The sequence below is a fragment of the Macaca mulatta genome, chromosome 9 (assembly GCF_049350105.2).
Source record: "Macaca mulatta isolate MMU2019108-1 chromosome 9, T2T-MMU8v2.0, whole genome shotgun sequence".
In the NCBI taxonomy this organism is placed as follows: domain Eukaryota; kingdom Metazoa; phylum Chordata; class Mammalia; order Primates; family Cercopithecidae; genus Macaca; species Macaca mulatta.
The window spans coordinates 116,394,870-116,410,337 of NC_133414.1; the positions used below are offsets into that span (position 1 = coordinate 116,394,870).

General features: G+C 42.5%; 1 protein-coding gene and 1 long non-coding RNA gene across 6 annotated transcripts in view; one reads left to right on the forward strand and one right to left on the reverse strand.

Annotated features, from left to right (window-relative positions):
* CFAP43 (cilia and flagella associated protein 43) overlaps window positions 1-2,968 on the reverse strand; it is a 107,992-nt gene extending 105,024 nt beyond the window's left edge. For all 4 annotated transcript variants that reach the window (XR_001447280.3, XM_077947455.1, XM_001106544.5 and 1 more), the window contains exons 1-2: window positions 2,786-2,968; window positions 1,172-1,425 (exon numbers count right to left, since the gene is read on the reverse strand). Coding sequence is in view for 3 of the 4 variants with exons in the window: in XM_077947455.1 (XP_077803581.1) it covers window positions 1,172-1,425; window positions 2,786-2,850 (319 nt within the window). In the remaining variant the exon portion in view is untranslated. The remainder of the gene's footprint in view (window positions 1-1,171; window positions 1,426-2,785) is intronic.
* A 191-nt stretch (window positions 2,969-3,159) lies between these two features.
* Window positions 3,160-11,222, forward strand: LOC107000260 (uncharacterized). Of its 2 annotated transcripts, XR_013398397.1 has the most exons (4): window positions 3,160-3,182; window positions 4,140-4,303; window positions 6,194-6,274; window positions 9,723-11,222. It is a non-coding gene; the product is annotated as an uncharacterized LOC107000260 (long non-coding RNA). The 2 variants fall into 2 exon arrangements; XR_001447281.3 differs by lacking the exon at window positions 3,160-3,182 and having other exon boundaries at window positions 3,665-4,303.
* The last annotated feature ends 4,246 nt before the right edge of the window (window positions 11,223-15,468 follow it).

Genomic DNA, 15,468 nt, shown 5'->3' on the forward strand with positions numbered 1-15,468 from the left:
GAGCACTTGGCATACATACATATACAATATATTATATAATTTCATCTATCATCATCACCACAGCCTTCACATTAGACACTATCTTTATCCCTATTTCATGGATGAGGAAATTGAGGCTCAGAGACTTGACTTTAGAAGCTATACAAACATTAATTCACCTGGATTTTCAACAAATATTAGGAAAGAAGAAAAATCATTGTTCTGAAAAAGGCGATAGTCTTCTAGTCCAGTGCTTCTCAAAGTTTAATGTGCGTATGAATCACCTGGGCAATTTTGTTAAAATGCAGATTCTGACTGAGTAGATCTGGTGTGGGAGCCAAGTTTCTGCATTTATAACAAGCTTCCCAGGTAACACCAATGTTGCTGGTAAACAGACCACACTTTGAACAGCAAGGCTTTAGCTAACATAATTAAATCCTCAGTGATCAGCTTGATTCCTTCTTTAAAAATGTGTATTTAAAAAAAAAAAAAGGCCGGGCGCAGTGGCTCAAGCCTGTAATCCCAGCACTTTGGGAGGCCGAGACAGGTGGATCACGAGGTCAAGAGATCGAGACCATCCTGGCTAACACGGTGAAACCCCGTCTCTACTAAAAAATACAAAAACTAGCCGGGCGAGGTGGCGGGCGCCTGTAGTCCCAGCTACTTGGGAGGCTGAGGCAGGAGAATGGCGTAAACCCGGGAGGCGGAGCTTGCAGTGAGCTGAGATCCGGCCACTGCACTCCAGCCTGGGTGACAGAGTGAGACTCTGCCTCAAAAAAAAAAAAAAAAAAAAGCCAGACCAGGCATAGTGGCTCATGCCTGTAATTCCAGCACTTTGGGAGGCCGAGGCAGGCAGATCACTAGGTCAGGAGTTCGAGAACAGCCTGACCAACATGAAGAAACCCGCCTCTACTAAAAATACAAAAATTAGCCGAGCGTGGTGGTGCACACCTGTAATCCCAGCTACTCAGGAGGCTGAGGCAGGAGAATCACTTGAACCTGGGAGGCAGAGGTTGCAGTGAGCCGAGATCGTGCCACTACACTCCAGCCTGGGTGACAGAGCAAGACTCCATCTCAAAAACAAACGAACAAACAAACACCTTTCAAAAAAGAAACCTTCACATAATAGATTTAGTCAAATCTTTAAACAAAATCCTTCAATTATGGGCAGAAGAAGGGTTCTCCAGAATACCTTTCAATTTGGTCCTTCTGGTCAATCCTGGAAAGCTGTATATGTAGATGAGGGGTTTTAGCTTCCGGTCAGAAAAAGCCACAACTTCATAGGGGATGTTAGTTGCCACGACGCCCACAATTCCATTACTACACTGGAGTACAGTCTTGTTCTTGGTTTCAATATTAATAAATATTACATAGTTCCCACAAGGGTAGCAAATGGTGTTGTTGTTGACAAAATGAACATTCTGCTTAGGGAATCCTTGCACCCATCTTTGGGAAAAGATATGTCAACATCAATATAATACATTTCAAATACTTTTTTTTTTTTTAAACAAAGCAAAGGGTCATCAAAATCTTTGAAACATTTCTATTTCCATGTCCTTTCTGCCCCCAGTTTCTAAGATAAAAGAACACACATGCTGGCTGTGAGATCCGTTTGAGTCAATGAATTATAGAAATTTAAATGTAGACCTAAAATCCCATAGGTCTCCCAGGCCTTCTTCAGATAACTTTTTCAGCAAAGGAAACTCTCTGACCAAACCTGAGAAAGTCTCAGAAGGACTTCTGGGGTCTTGTATTCTTCGAAGACAAAAAGTGCAAATAACAGACAAAAGAGCTTGATCTCAACACAATGGCATTCTGAGCCATTCTTTTATAATTAGTTTGATTTTTTTTAATGAACTGTAAAAAAAACTTTGCATAGGACAACCTGCTTTGTGGTTGTAAGAGGAGTAGGAAAATTGCTTATTTACACAATAAAGAGTATGTGGCCATATTTTAGATTTAAAAATACAAATAAATGTAGAAAATAAAAGGAACGAAGTCGATGTGAATGAAAGGCTAGCACACAAAAAGAACATACTCTCAAGTAAGGAGTGTGTGCTAAGTGTGTGATAGAAGGAGAGGAGATGGAGATTCTATTTTTATTTAAATATTAAAGATACACTTGAAGATGGTGGAAAAGGCAAGTGAAGGACACTGGTTTGGTGGGAAACCTCGAGACATTAGAGTGTCCAGGACTAGCAGGGGATGCTCTATAGGGTGGAGGTGAGGGCTGGGAGGAACACCCTAGAATGCAGAAAAAAAAAATACCACCTATATCTGCGCAGTGCTTGATGCTTTTCAAAGGCCACTATAAATGCAAATAAATCCAAAGCTAGTGGATGGGAGTTAGAAGGATTCAAGGTCCTAACTTTGGAGGAAATCATCAAAGGTGGCAAGGACGGGATCCCGGCTGTCGCCGGTGGAGAGGGAGGGGGAGGGGGATGTGATCAGCGGACCCGGATCACTAGCGGGAATCCTGAGCCAGAAGGAAGAGCCTGAGCCAGAAGGAAGGGTGCAGGGGGCGTTGCTGGGTAAGGGAGGCGAGGGTGGGGGAGGGCGGTCAGGGTCGCAGAATAAGGAGTGGGAAAGACAACTGGGGACGGGGTCAAGGAACAAGTGGATGGGGAGCGGACAGGGGAGGTCACACGGGTAGGGAGGCTGCGAGAAGGCAATAGGGGCAGAGGGGAAGGGGTCGAAGCTGCAGGGAAAGCCGCCCCAAGGAACCGGAGGGAGAGGAAGGAGGAGGGGACGTGGGGCAGGAGGTTCCGCGGGACCCAGAGCGGTCGCGGGGCCGTGGACACCGCACCTCACGGACAGGGACGCGCCGCCGGCGGAGTGATAACCTTCGTCGCGCTCCCGGCCTTGCGCCATGGGCAGTGTTTTCCTCAGGCGGGAGCGGGCAGCGCACGCAGTACCCCAGGGCGGGTCGGTTACCTTTCCTCCGCCACCTGGCTGCCGACTGCGACGCCGCCACTGTGTACACCTGTATCCCGGAGACCGTAAGCCCCGCGCCCATTGGCTCTGTGCTTTGGCCCGCTCCCTCCTGGGCCGAGCAGACTGGTGGAAGGTCCGCCGCTCTCGGCCAATGAGTGAGCGACAAGCCAAGCGAGGGGCGGGCCCCTCCGAGTGTGGGCAGGAAAGGCCCAGGTCCGGGCCAATAATTGCAAGTAAGACTCACGCGTACAATCTCCGCGTTTTCGAAGGTCAGAGCGGGCGGATCCCTTGAGGCTAGGAATTGAAGACCAGCCTGGACAATAGAGCGACACCTGCCGCGCCCGTGCCCCACCTCTACAAAAAATTTTAAAAAGCAGCCGGGCGTGGCGGTGCACGCCTGTAGTCCCAGCTACTTGGGAGACTGAAGTGGGAGGATCGCTTGAGCCCAGGAGTTCAAGGCTGCGGTGCGCTGGGATGACGCCACAGCAGTCCAACCTGGGCGACAGAGCGAGACCTGTCTCTAAATAAATAATAATTTTTTAAAATTAATAAATTTCTAAACAGACTTGCATTTAGAGTGCAGACTGTGCCAAACATTGTTGCAATGGCTTCACATCTCCCATGATCCCCATTTTACAGACAAGTAACGTGAGGAAAAGAGAAGCACATAATTTGTCCATGGCTACAAAGTTGAGTGGGACTTTATTTATTTTATTTATTTATTTATTTATTTATTTATTTATTTATTTTTTTGAGACGGAGTCTTGCTCTGTCACCCAGGCTGGAGTGCAGTGGCCGGATCTCAGCTCACTGCAAGCTCCTCCTCTCGGGTTCACGCCATTCTCCTGCCTCAGCCTCCCAAGTAGCTGGGACTACAGGCACCCGCCACTTCGCCCGGCTAGTTTTTTGTATTTTTTAGTAGAGACGGGGTTTCACCGTATTAGCCAGGATGGTCTCGATCTCCTGACCTCATGATCCGCCCGTCTCGGCCTCCCAAAGTGCTGGGATTACAGGCTTGAGCCACCGCGCCCGGCCTATTTATTTATTTATTTATTGTTGAGACAGGGTCTCACTCTGTTGCCCAGGCTGGAGGGCAGTGGCTTAATCTTGGTTCACTGCAACCTCCACCTCCTGAATTCAAGCGATTCTCCTGCCTCAGCCTCCCAAGTAGCTGAGATTACAGGCACATGCCACCACGCCCAAGTAATTTTTTGTATTTTTAGTAGAGATGGGATTTCACCATGTTGACCAGGCTGGTCTCAAATTCTTGACCTCAAGTGATTCGCCCACCTTGGCCTCCCAGAGTGCTGCAATTACAGGCGTGAGCCACCTTGCCTGGCCCTGAGTGGGACTTAAATGCAGGTCTAGCCTAATTTAGAGCTCCAAGCCCGTAAGTACCAATAACACTTTGAAATGTACCCTCTTGCTTCCTCGGGGAAGCAGACAGCTCTGGAAGTAACCTGATTGAATGGTTGGCAGCTTGTCATTCCCTTTTCTCTCCCATACCTTCCCTTAGACTCCCTCCCTTACCCTTCTCCTTCCTTTCCCTCCAGTCCTCTTCCCTTCTCTACCCTTCCCTTCCTTTCTTTATGTCTTTCCTTCCTGTCTTGCTTTCTTCTCTCCATTTCTTTCACAAATATTTACAGAGCATCCCGCATGCATTCATGCATGTGCTAGTCACTTGGAAAAAATAGAAAAACAAATAAAATTTCTTTCTTCTTGGAACTTAGAGACTGGTGGGATCCAGGGAGTTGGGCTAGATATCCACATTGTCTCAGATGGTCTGTGTAAGTTGTGAAAGGATTTATGAAAGTGATTTTATACAAGAAATGTTGTACAATTCACAGATTGTTAGGCCTCCTAAATGCTTCATACAATGCCCTATGACTCTTACTGTACAACTTGCCTGCTTAAGTAAGGCTGATCCCTGTGGACATGTGGAGTTAGCCATGCTCTCTAGCTATGCTGGAGAGTCAGCTCTTATCTGCACTTCTGCCTGGCGTGTCCTAGGCTAGGCTTCACACCTAGGACACGATTAAAATCTCTTACTTACCAAGGTTTTCACCAAAAATAAAAGTTGCTAAGAGTTGACATTATAACATGTAATTAAAACTACTAAAGAAACAATTTTACATGCAAGGTGTGTAAAGAAAGTAAAATGTGTTTTTGGTGAAAGCTTATAAGAAGTCATGGGAATGTGGACTTTTTTTCTGCCTACATTTAAGTGTTAAAGGATTACTTTAAGTAAAAAAAAAAAAATCTAAAGGTTTAAATAAGTTGTGGAAGGTTTATAAAAATTAATTGTAAGAGATTCCGTGTGTGAACATATTGGCTAAAGTTACAGGGGTTTTATTCAGTTTTTCCATAAGTTAAACATTGGAATAAAAGCACAATAGGTTTTTCTTAGAGAATTGATCTGCTCTTTCACACACACACACACACACACACACACACAATTGTAAAGGGTTATACAAGGCTTATAAGACTCTTACCTTATGGTTAAACATTAAAATTGGGTAAATATTTCTATAAGGTTTTATTAAAAATTGGGTTTAACATTAATAGCACATTAATGTAAAGGTAAAATTTGGGTTATTTGGTATAACAGGCATACAGGAAGCATTATCAAATGTGAAATGGTGTTTTGCTTTTTTTGGACTATATTTGCATAAATGTGTTATTGGTATATGTTACAAAGTTATGAGAAATGCTTATAATTCTAATATGACTTAGTGTAGGTTATTAATAATTATAATTGTTATGTCAAATTTTGTGTGCCACAGAAGTAACCAAGTTTCCTTATCAATTGTAGCTTTAATAGTGGCTATCCTAAAACTTTTTATCAACCACAATTGTTTTCTTGTTCTAATCCTCTTTAGAAGGTGGTTTGTAATCCACTATAGAACTCTAGTGGGTGTTCCTAAATGCAGGTTTCTAATAACTTTGGAAATTGTAACATTAGAATAGAGGAAACAACTTTCAGAACCCTCATGAAGAGCTGGAATGTTCATGAATATCAGAGTCAAGGAAACTTTTCTTTTGAGCTATTTACAGCTTTTAGCAATTGAGTATACTTCTGTGAACAAAATTTGGAGTAGATTTGTTTCTCTCTACCTAATTTTTCCAAAATTTGGAAACTATTTGTGAGTATTCTTAATTTATGTCTACATAGTTATTTGCATACATGCAGTAAGGATCTGTTTTCTTTTGTAACAGAACACAATTGGATAATTGGTTATTTTACCAAAGCTTTAACTGGAATGGTGTGCTTTCCTTTAAGGAATCAAACTTGACTTGTAAAGCCAATAAAAACCCCTTGGAGAATTGGCCTCAGATCTTGTCTGCAACAGTCCCTGTAAAGGTAAGTAAAGAATGACCTGTGATAAGTAAAGAATGTCACTTTCTGACAGGTCCAGGAGTCCCAAGTTATCTTGGGACCCCAAGAGGACAGGAATTTACTCAAATCATAGATATTTGAGGGTACAAACACATGGCTGAGCTTGGCTTTACAAAGTCTTATCTAAGATCACTTCTATAGAGCAGAGTTCCATCAAAGCCAATTTAAAAAGAGCCTATGTGAAAAATAATTATTCTTGTTGCACTTTATACAAATAATCAGGCCAAGTATAACAAAGCAAATCAGTCTTACAATGATTTGTCTTTAGCAAAAATGAGAAACTGGAGAGAGTAATATTATGTTTCAAGAACTATGGTATACTTGTTATTAAATTCTAGTCTCATTAGTTGTTTTTAAGTTTATTTCTGCAATTTAGGCTAACCCTGCTTATTCCTGTAAACCAACCAATGATCTCTGACTGCTGCTCAGAAGAAACAAAAGGGATGGGTAATGTAAAACTCTGGATCAGTATTCTAATTCTTGGCACATCACATTCAGCTAATAACCCCATGTCAGCTTAGTTCCAACAGCTGCCCAATTCATGAAAAGCCTTCTAATTTAGCTTACTCGGAATAACTTTACTTATTTTGCTTTACACTTGTGCAATATATTGCTGTTATACTCTTTGTGTAGGAATACAGGACAAGCTTACTAAATGTTTTCTTAAACACGTATTAATCTTCCAGATATCACTTTTTGTCAAAACTCAAGAGTTTTGAATGGACCTTACCATACTGATGCTCTCTGACTGAGCTCCTCTCTACCCTGAATGCAAGAGACCCTCATAGTTAGGCAGGAATATCATCGCCCCCATTCAGCCTGAAGAAGTTACAAAAGATGGATCCTTGTCCCTCTGCAACCCTTAGGATTAAGGGTTCTCTTATAAAAGAGAGGTGGGAAATGTCAGAGGCGTGTGAACAAGAGCTTAAATAGGAGCTTAAATAGGAGACTCCAGCTTAAATAGGAGCTGGGTAAAATGAAGCTGAAACCTACTGGGCTGCATTTCCAGATGGTTAGGCATTCTAAGTCAAAGGATGAGATAGGAGGTCAGCACAAAATACGGTCATAAAGACCTTGCTGATAAAATAGTTTGCAGCAAAGGAGCCTGCCAAAACTCACCAAAACCAAAATGGCGACGAGAGTGACCTCTGGTTGTCCTCATTGCTACACTCTCACCAGCTCCATGGCAGTTTATACATGCCATGGCAACATCAGGAAGTTACCCTAGATGGTCTAAAAAGGGGAGCCATGAATAATCCACCCCTTGTTTAGCGTATCATCTTTTATTCCTTTACTTTCTTAATAAACTTGCTTTCACTTTGCACTGCAGAGTCGCCCTGAATTCATTCTTGCATGAGATCCAAAAACCCTCTCTTGGGGTCTGGATCAGGACCCCTTTCCTATAACAATATCATTACACAAATAGAATTATAGATTGAAATAAGAAAAGAAACATAATAGTATGAATGCTTATGTTAGGATCCTCACCTAGTGACAAAGATTCTCTGCCTGGCCAAACTTTCGTTGGGCTCCTGAACCTTTTCCTAGGCTTGTCTGTGCCCTTCCTTGTAAAATCCAGTTTTAGCAAAGAACACTGCTAAGTCAGTTTGGCAACACTGCTAAGTCAGTCCATCAGTGTCCTCAATGTCTGATCACCCTCCATATCTGATCAGGTTCCTTATTCTCTACTGTCCCCCAGGTGATGTCTGATTACCTTGGCTTATGTGAACCCAAAATATCTGAGACAGATCTCAATCAATTTAGAAAGTTTATTTTTCTAAGGTTAAGAACATGCCCATGACACAGCCTCAGGAGGTCCTGACATGTGCCCAAGGTGGTCGGGGCACAGCTTGGTTGTATACCAAGGATTTTTAGGGAGACATGAGGCATCCTACACAATATGTATAAGATGTACATAGGTTCAGTCAGGTCATAGGGAGATAAGAGACAAAAGATTACATTCCTTTGAGTCTCTGATTAGCTTTTCACTGAATACAACAATTTACATATGAGAGGAGGGTAGAGGAATAGTCACTTATGCCTAAGTCTGGCTTAGTGAAACAACAGGGCAGAGAAAGCCATCAGATGTACAGTTGTCTCTTGTGACCAGAGGAACGACTTTGAGTTCTGTCCGTCCTTTGTCCACAAGGAATTTCCTTGTGGGAAAATTATTTGATTGGGGGCGGGGGGGATATGTAGCTTTTTTATATTTGTAGCTATCTTATGCAGGAATAAAATGGGAGGCAGATTTGCCTGACACAGTTCCCAGCTTGGCTTTCCCTTTGGCTTAGTGATTTGAGGGCCCCAAGATTTATTTTCCTTTCCTACCTGTCTTCAGCAAGAAGCCCATTAGGTCAATTTAGCTAGAATCCTCCATCAGCCCTGATGGTTGCTATTAGTAATTTTCCTTCCACTGACCTGCTCCTTGGCTATAAATTCCCACTTGCCCATGCTGTATTTAGAGTTGAGCTCTGTTCTCAAACTTCCATTGTCATGGTTCCTACACCTTTCATGATGGTCCTGAGTAAAGGTGGCCTTACCATGCTTTAGCAAGTATCGTTGAATAATTTGTTCTTTAACATGAGCTGAACGGGCAGTGATAGGGATGGTCTCTGTGTGCATGCACCACTTTCACTGAGGGTCAAACGATGAGGAGGGATTGCTGGATGGGGGTGGGATGGGCTGAGGATAATTTTTATAAAGACACTAAGGCAGGGCCACAGATTGGATGAACTGGGAAGGGCAGTGTGATTGGCGCAGAGGGAGATAAGAAGAAAATACTTAAAATGAGGCTAGTGAAGGAACCAATGGCCAGGTGAAGGACAAGTTGAAAGTTCTGGCCTTTATCTTAAGAGCCATGAAAAGACTACTGGGGCTTAGAGCCCAGGAGTTCAAGACCAGCCTAGGCAACATAGTGAGACCTCATTTCTACTAAAAATACAAAAATTAGCTGGGCATGGTGGCATGTGCATATAGTCCCAGCTATTTGGGAGGCTGAGGCAGGAGGATCACTTGAGCCTTGGGAGGTCGAGGCTGCAGTATGCCATGATCTCACCACTGCACTCCAGCCTAGGTGACAGAGTGAGACCCTATCTCTAAATAAATAAATAAATAAATAAATAAATAAATAAATAAATAAAAGTAGGATGCTTTGGCATGCTGAATACTTTGAATTAAAGAAGATTGGAAGGCCTCAGAAGCAAAGTTTCTCTCTGACCTTTTTCTGTTCTCCTGTCTCCTGCCCCTGTTTCTCCACCAAAGCAAATCATAGACACCAGAATTCCTCTTCCCCAAGGTGGGTCATGGAAACTATTAATATGTATATTATGTATATTATAGAACCCCTCTCCCTCAAAGCAAAGCACAAAAACCTGGAAATATTACTCTAACCTTCCTCTGCCTTTATTTGTAGGAACTGGCCATAAAGAAATTCTCTGGCATGCCTGTCTAATGTGGATCATAAGCATCTTATTCCAGAGGAGTCCTGCTCTATACCCAGCAGGAAGGAATCCTACTCAGAGAGGTCAAGAAGAATGTAAACAGATAGGCTTTGCTGGGTTCCCCTTTCAATCTGTTACCATTATATCATACCCTTTTTGTCCAATCACATTTCTACACAGCTGTCCGTTCTTCATGGAGCCCAAGCATAAAAATACTTTTCCCTGGGTCTTTGAGTCTTTATTTCCGAAGCCTCCTGTGTGGTGTAAAACTTTGAGTTAACAATTTTTTCATGCTTTTCTCTTGTTAATCTGTCTTTTGTTATAGGAATGTCAGCTATAACCCTTATGATAGATGAGGAAAGGTATCACATCTTTTCCTTCCCTGTAAGACATTAAGTGGTTTTCAGCAGGGGAGTGACAGGATCAGGTCTATGCTTTTAAAAGATCATTTGGCTGCAGGATTATCAAGTGGCTGGGGTGGGAAAACAGGGAGAATTCAAATAGGCAGATCAGTCGGGAGTCTATTCCATTCTTCTAACAAATGGAGCCAACGCAGGATTTCTCAAATTCAGCACTGTCGATATTCTGGGCTGGATTTGGCGATTGTGGGTAGAGTCCTATGCATTGTAGGGTGTTTGGCAATGTAGCACCTCTGCAGCTGTGACAACCAAAAATGCCTGTGCACATTCTCAAATGTCCCCTGGATGGCACAATCACCCCCAGTTGAAAACCACTGGTAAGTCAGTGTATTAAAAAGTTATTTTAAAAGGTAAAAATCTATAGGATTTGGTGATGGATTGATAAAAAGAGGCAAGGGAGAAAGGAGAGTGAAGGATGTTCCTAGATTTCTAATTACCACAGAGATGGTGGTGTCCTTCACCGAGACAGAGTGAGGAGGAAATGGAGATGTGTTTCTATGCAGAAATGTGAGGGCAGACACACACCATGCTTTGTTCTTAAAACTCATAAAACTGACTGACAAAATCTCATGTTGCAGGTCCCAGGAAAAAGTAGCAAGGAGGAAAAGTCAAACTTTCTCTTGCCACCCCTGATGACTTTGCTTATTTGTGTTTTGACCAAGCCCTCCCCACCCACCCTCATACTTTTAACCACAACTAAGAAAGGCCACTATCCTTCTGCAACCTGGCCCGGTGTAGGGGTCAGGGAATCTCCTGAATATCATCTACGGGTATCCCCAGAAACCCAGCTAGAGACCTCCCTTAATTTTAAAGCCAACCCTAGAGCAGAAGAGGCCAGTCTTGCCCTGCTCCCAAAGTAAGTGACTGTCAGAGGATGAAAGGTAGGCAGGGAATATAGACTTCGGGAAAGAGATGCTGGCCTGGAATCAGCAGTGACCCTGGGAAGCTGAACTTACTCTGTGTTACAGCAAAAGAGGAACTGAATGGAATGAAATTGAAAAGGCAGTCTCGTGTGTATCTTACTCTTGAAATCTTGGTGTTATGGTTTAGATGGAAAGGGAAGTCTCTAGCTGGGTTTCTGGGGATACCAGAATGTTCTGATATGCAGGAGATTACCTGACCCCTAGACCGTGCCAGGTTACAGAGGGATGAGTGGCCTTTCTTTCTTAGTCTGGAAGGGGAAATGCGGATCATCGCAGAGAATGGACTCGGAAGGATAAGTTAGGGAAATCGGTTCCAGTTCTCACATTGAAAGATTTGTGGGTATTAGAAACAAAATCTAAGACACACAAGTTTTTCTAATAACCAGTGTGTTCCACCATTTTTCGGAAGGGCCCAACTCCCCCAAACCAGCCCTGCCCCTCCCAATCTTCTCTTCCCTGGCAAATCTCCACCTCGCCACCAACAGCCTAGTCCTGGACAGAATATGCCTAATCCTCAGTGTGAGATTTTATACCTTTCTGGAACTCAGCTTGTCTTAAAGGCTAAAAGAGCAGTGGTTAACTCAAGTTCATTGAGCAAGCCCTAAAACCAAACCGGGCCACAGCCAGTCACAGAACAAAAAAAAATCCTTATTTCCCACTAAGGGATCATTTCAGTCCTGGCTTCTGTAGGGTTCCAGCCAAATTCCAAGATAATCTGCAAGATGGACTTTCACTAAGTTTTTCTCCCATTAATTTTCTATGACCATTTAAACATGTGAAAAGATCATACAGCATACTAGAACTTATTTTATTAAGTCAATGAGTAAGTGGTTTCCTGTTTATCAGCTAATTGTTTGCTTTTTGTGAAATGCACCTTGTTTATGAGAAAAGTCAAAAAAAGAAGTTGGCATTGTTTCTCTGTGTAAAAAGAAATAATGTAAATAATGAATGTTTTTAAAATAAAGGAATAATCTGCTATGATAGAGAGTATCTGGTTATTCTATGGCAATTGACCCCTTTTATAGCAGTGATGACCACAATTTACTAAGCTGCTATTATGTGTTTGGAGCTCCATAGAGTCTGAGTCCTCCCACCAACTATGCTACATAAGAACCTGTGGCTCAGAGAGATGAGTGAGACTCAAAATTACACATTTAGTTAGTGGTAGAGCTGGATTCAATCGTGGGTTCACCTGCCCCTGAAGTCTAAGCATTTCTTTTTCTTTTTTTTGTAGAGATGGAGTCTTGTTATGTTGCCCAGGCTGGTCTTGAACTCCTGGCCTCAAGTGATATTCCCACCCTGGCCATCCGGAGTGCTGGGATTACAAGTGTGAGCCACAGCGTCTGGCCTAAAGTCTATGTCTTCTGCACAGGTTTTCTCTCTGCTCTGCTGCCGCATCCATGCATGTTTATATAATAATAGCTAACTTACATGAAGCCACTTCTCTGTGCCTGGCATTGTACATCCTTATAATACATGTATTATTTAATCCCTGTTGTAGAGACAGGAAAATCGAGTCTCAGAAAGTTAAAATTTTTTGCCCAACATCTCACAAGTTTCAAATGAACTTGAATTCAGGTAGTTAATTGTCTTAAAAGCACTGTTCTTTCCAGCAGACTTGTAAATTTCAAAGTAAATTGGACATTTAGTTTAAACTTTGCATTTTTCTGGAAAAAGGAAAAATAGGAAATCCTTCATAATTTCCAAAAGTTTTAGAATAAATAATATAGGAAGAGGCTACATTGTTATGGAGATCCTGGGCCAGTTAGTGAAAATGGCTGAATGTTATTATTTAGTGCATTTAATCTACAAATTCAGACTTCATTTTCAAGCTTCAAATATTTTGGAGGTATCTGTGGAGTATAGTTTTATGACTAAATTTTGTGTCCCAAGATGCTTCCTTTACTCTTGATGCTGAAATAACTACATTAGATTAAATACAGAAAGGGTTTGTAAGTCAACATTTAAGAAAATAACACACTGAACATGTGGTTTTAAATAATGTTTTAAAGAAGAATGAGAAGGTTATTTTGCAAGACAGAGGGGATTGTCACAACATGCCCACCTGGAATTCTAAGGCAAGAATATAAATGGAGACTCATAAATCATTTGTTCAATTATTTTCAAATTAGTTCTTAAAAATTTAAAGTCAAACACAAATTATAAGATTGAAAAGTAAAACTTCAAATCAAAATTGTTTAAAGCAAATATTTTTAATTTTAATGAAATTTTATTAAATATTTTTATATAAAAAATTTGCAATTCTAATATTTATTATTCATGTAGCTGTCAAAGAATTGGTATCAAGCTTCATACATGTTATATCTAGACCTACATACATACAGAAACATAGGACTAATACATTTTTTTCTATATTGCAAAACATTCTTCAGCATCCATGTACAGCTATTGCCAATACCACGCTAACCCATGACAACCCCTGGAACCAAACAGAGTTGGAATCAAAGAGAAGCAAGAAAATAGTCACTTGATTGTACTGGGAAACAATACTTAATTATTCACAAAGCAATACTGAATGAATGAATACATTCATGCTCTCTGAAAAAAGGACAAATTCCTTAATATATTTTTCTGAGATGGAGTCTCGCTCTGTCGCCCTGGCTGGAGTGCAGTGGCACGATTTTAGCTCACTGCAACCTCTGTCTCCCAGGTTCACCCAATTTTCCTGCCTCAGCCTCCCGAGTAGCTGGGATGATAGGCACATGCCACCACGCCTGGCTAATTTTTTGTATTTTTAGTAGAGACGGGATTTCGCCAGTTGGCCAGGCTGGTCTGTGACTCCTGACCTCAGGTGATCTGCCGACCTTGGCCTCTCAAAGTGCTGGGATTACAGGCGTGAGCCAAAGCACCCGGCCAATATCTTTTATCTTATCCAAGCATTCCCACCAGTCAGATCCTCCCCACACTCCTTAAGTAGTTTCCAACTCTGATGTTGAAAGAGGCACAACACACAAACCTCACAGTGTCCAAACACAGTAGCCTTTTGTTTCAAGGACATGGGGCAAATGTGAAGTCACGTGGCAGAACTTTAGAGTCACCGTCATGCTGGGGGAGTGTTGAGAGGTGGACCTCACGTGACAGTGGTGTGGGCCCTCTAAAGGGTGGGGCCCATGGCAGGGGCACACCTTGTGGGGTCTATGGGTGGCACTATTTTTACTGGTGGAAGGTGTTTGAGTTACAGGGGGCAAAGCAGAATGGGTATGCAGCTCAACTCTTGCCTCCTCAGAAGAAATAATTCGATTGAGGGAAATAAAGCAGAAAAAGAGACTGAGGCAAGTTTCAGAGCAGAAGTGGAAGTTTATTTTAAAAGGCTTTAGAACAGGAAAGATAGGAAAGTACACTTGGAAGAGACCCAAGCATGCGACTTGAAGAATAAGCACAATATTTAACCTTGATCCTAGGACTTTATAGGCTAGCCCCTTTCCCATAATTCTTCCCTTACGGGGGGCTGCCCACGTGCACAATGCCTCTTCTTTACCTTTGGGAACTGAGCACATGCAGTGTGTTCAGGAAGTTGTACCCATGACCATCTGAGGCTCTCTGCCCTTTTCTGGGGGAGTGCCCCTAGAAGGTCATACTCTACCACTTTGTCTCTTCTTTTTTTTTTTTTGAGATGGAGTTTTGCTCTTGTTGCCCAGGCTGGAGTGCAATGGCACAATCTTGGCCCACTGCAACCTCCACCTCCTGGGTTCAAGAGATTCTTCTCCTGCCTCAGCCTCCCGAGTAGCTGGGATTACAGACATGTGCCACCATGCCCGGCTAATTTTGTATTTTTAGTAGACCTGGGGTTCTCCATGTTGGTCAGGCTGGTCTTGAACTCCCGACCTCAGGTGATCTGCCCTCCTCGGCCTCCCAAAGTGCTGGGATTACAGGCGTGAACTACTTCACCCGGCCCATTTTCTCTGTTAATGTGTATGCCCAGAAATTTCCTTCTCTCTGGTGCCTGCATTCAATTAACACTTTAGTGCAATAATTGTGGACCATCAGAAAATGGCCTCTCCCTGGCTCCAGCTGCCAATTTATCACTTTTAGAGAGGCAATGTGATAATTGCTGAACCATCACCTGACATTCCTAGTGGGCGGGGGAGAGCTCTCTCCTTCCCTGCTCATGCCTAACTACCTGTAACACTATGGTACATGCTTGAGAAACTAGCACTTAGTGAAAGATAAAATAACACAGGAGGAGGAGGAAGACTTTGGAGGAGATGACAAAAGGGGAAAACAGTGGAATTTATAAGAATGACAAAATACATTGCAGAGTAATAAAAAGTAAGGAATCTACTGCCTGGAAGTACTTGGTTTGTGATGGACATGGGACTTCTGATATGTGCTGCAGTCTTGGATGCCAGGTTATT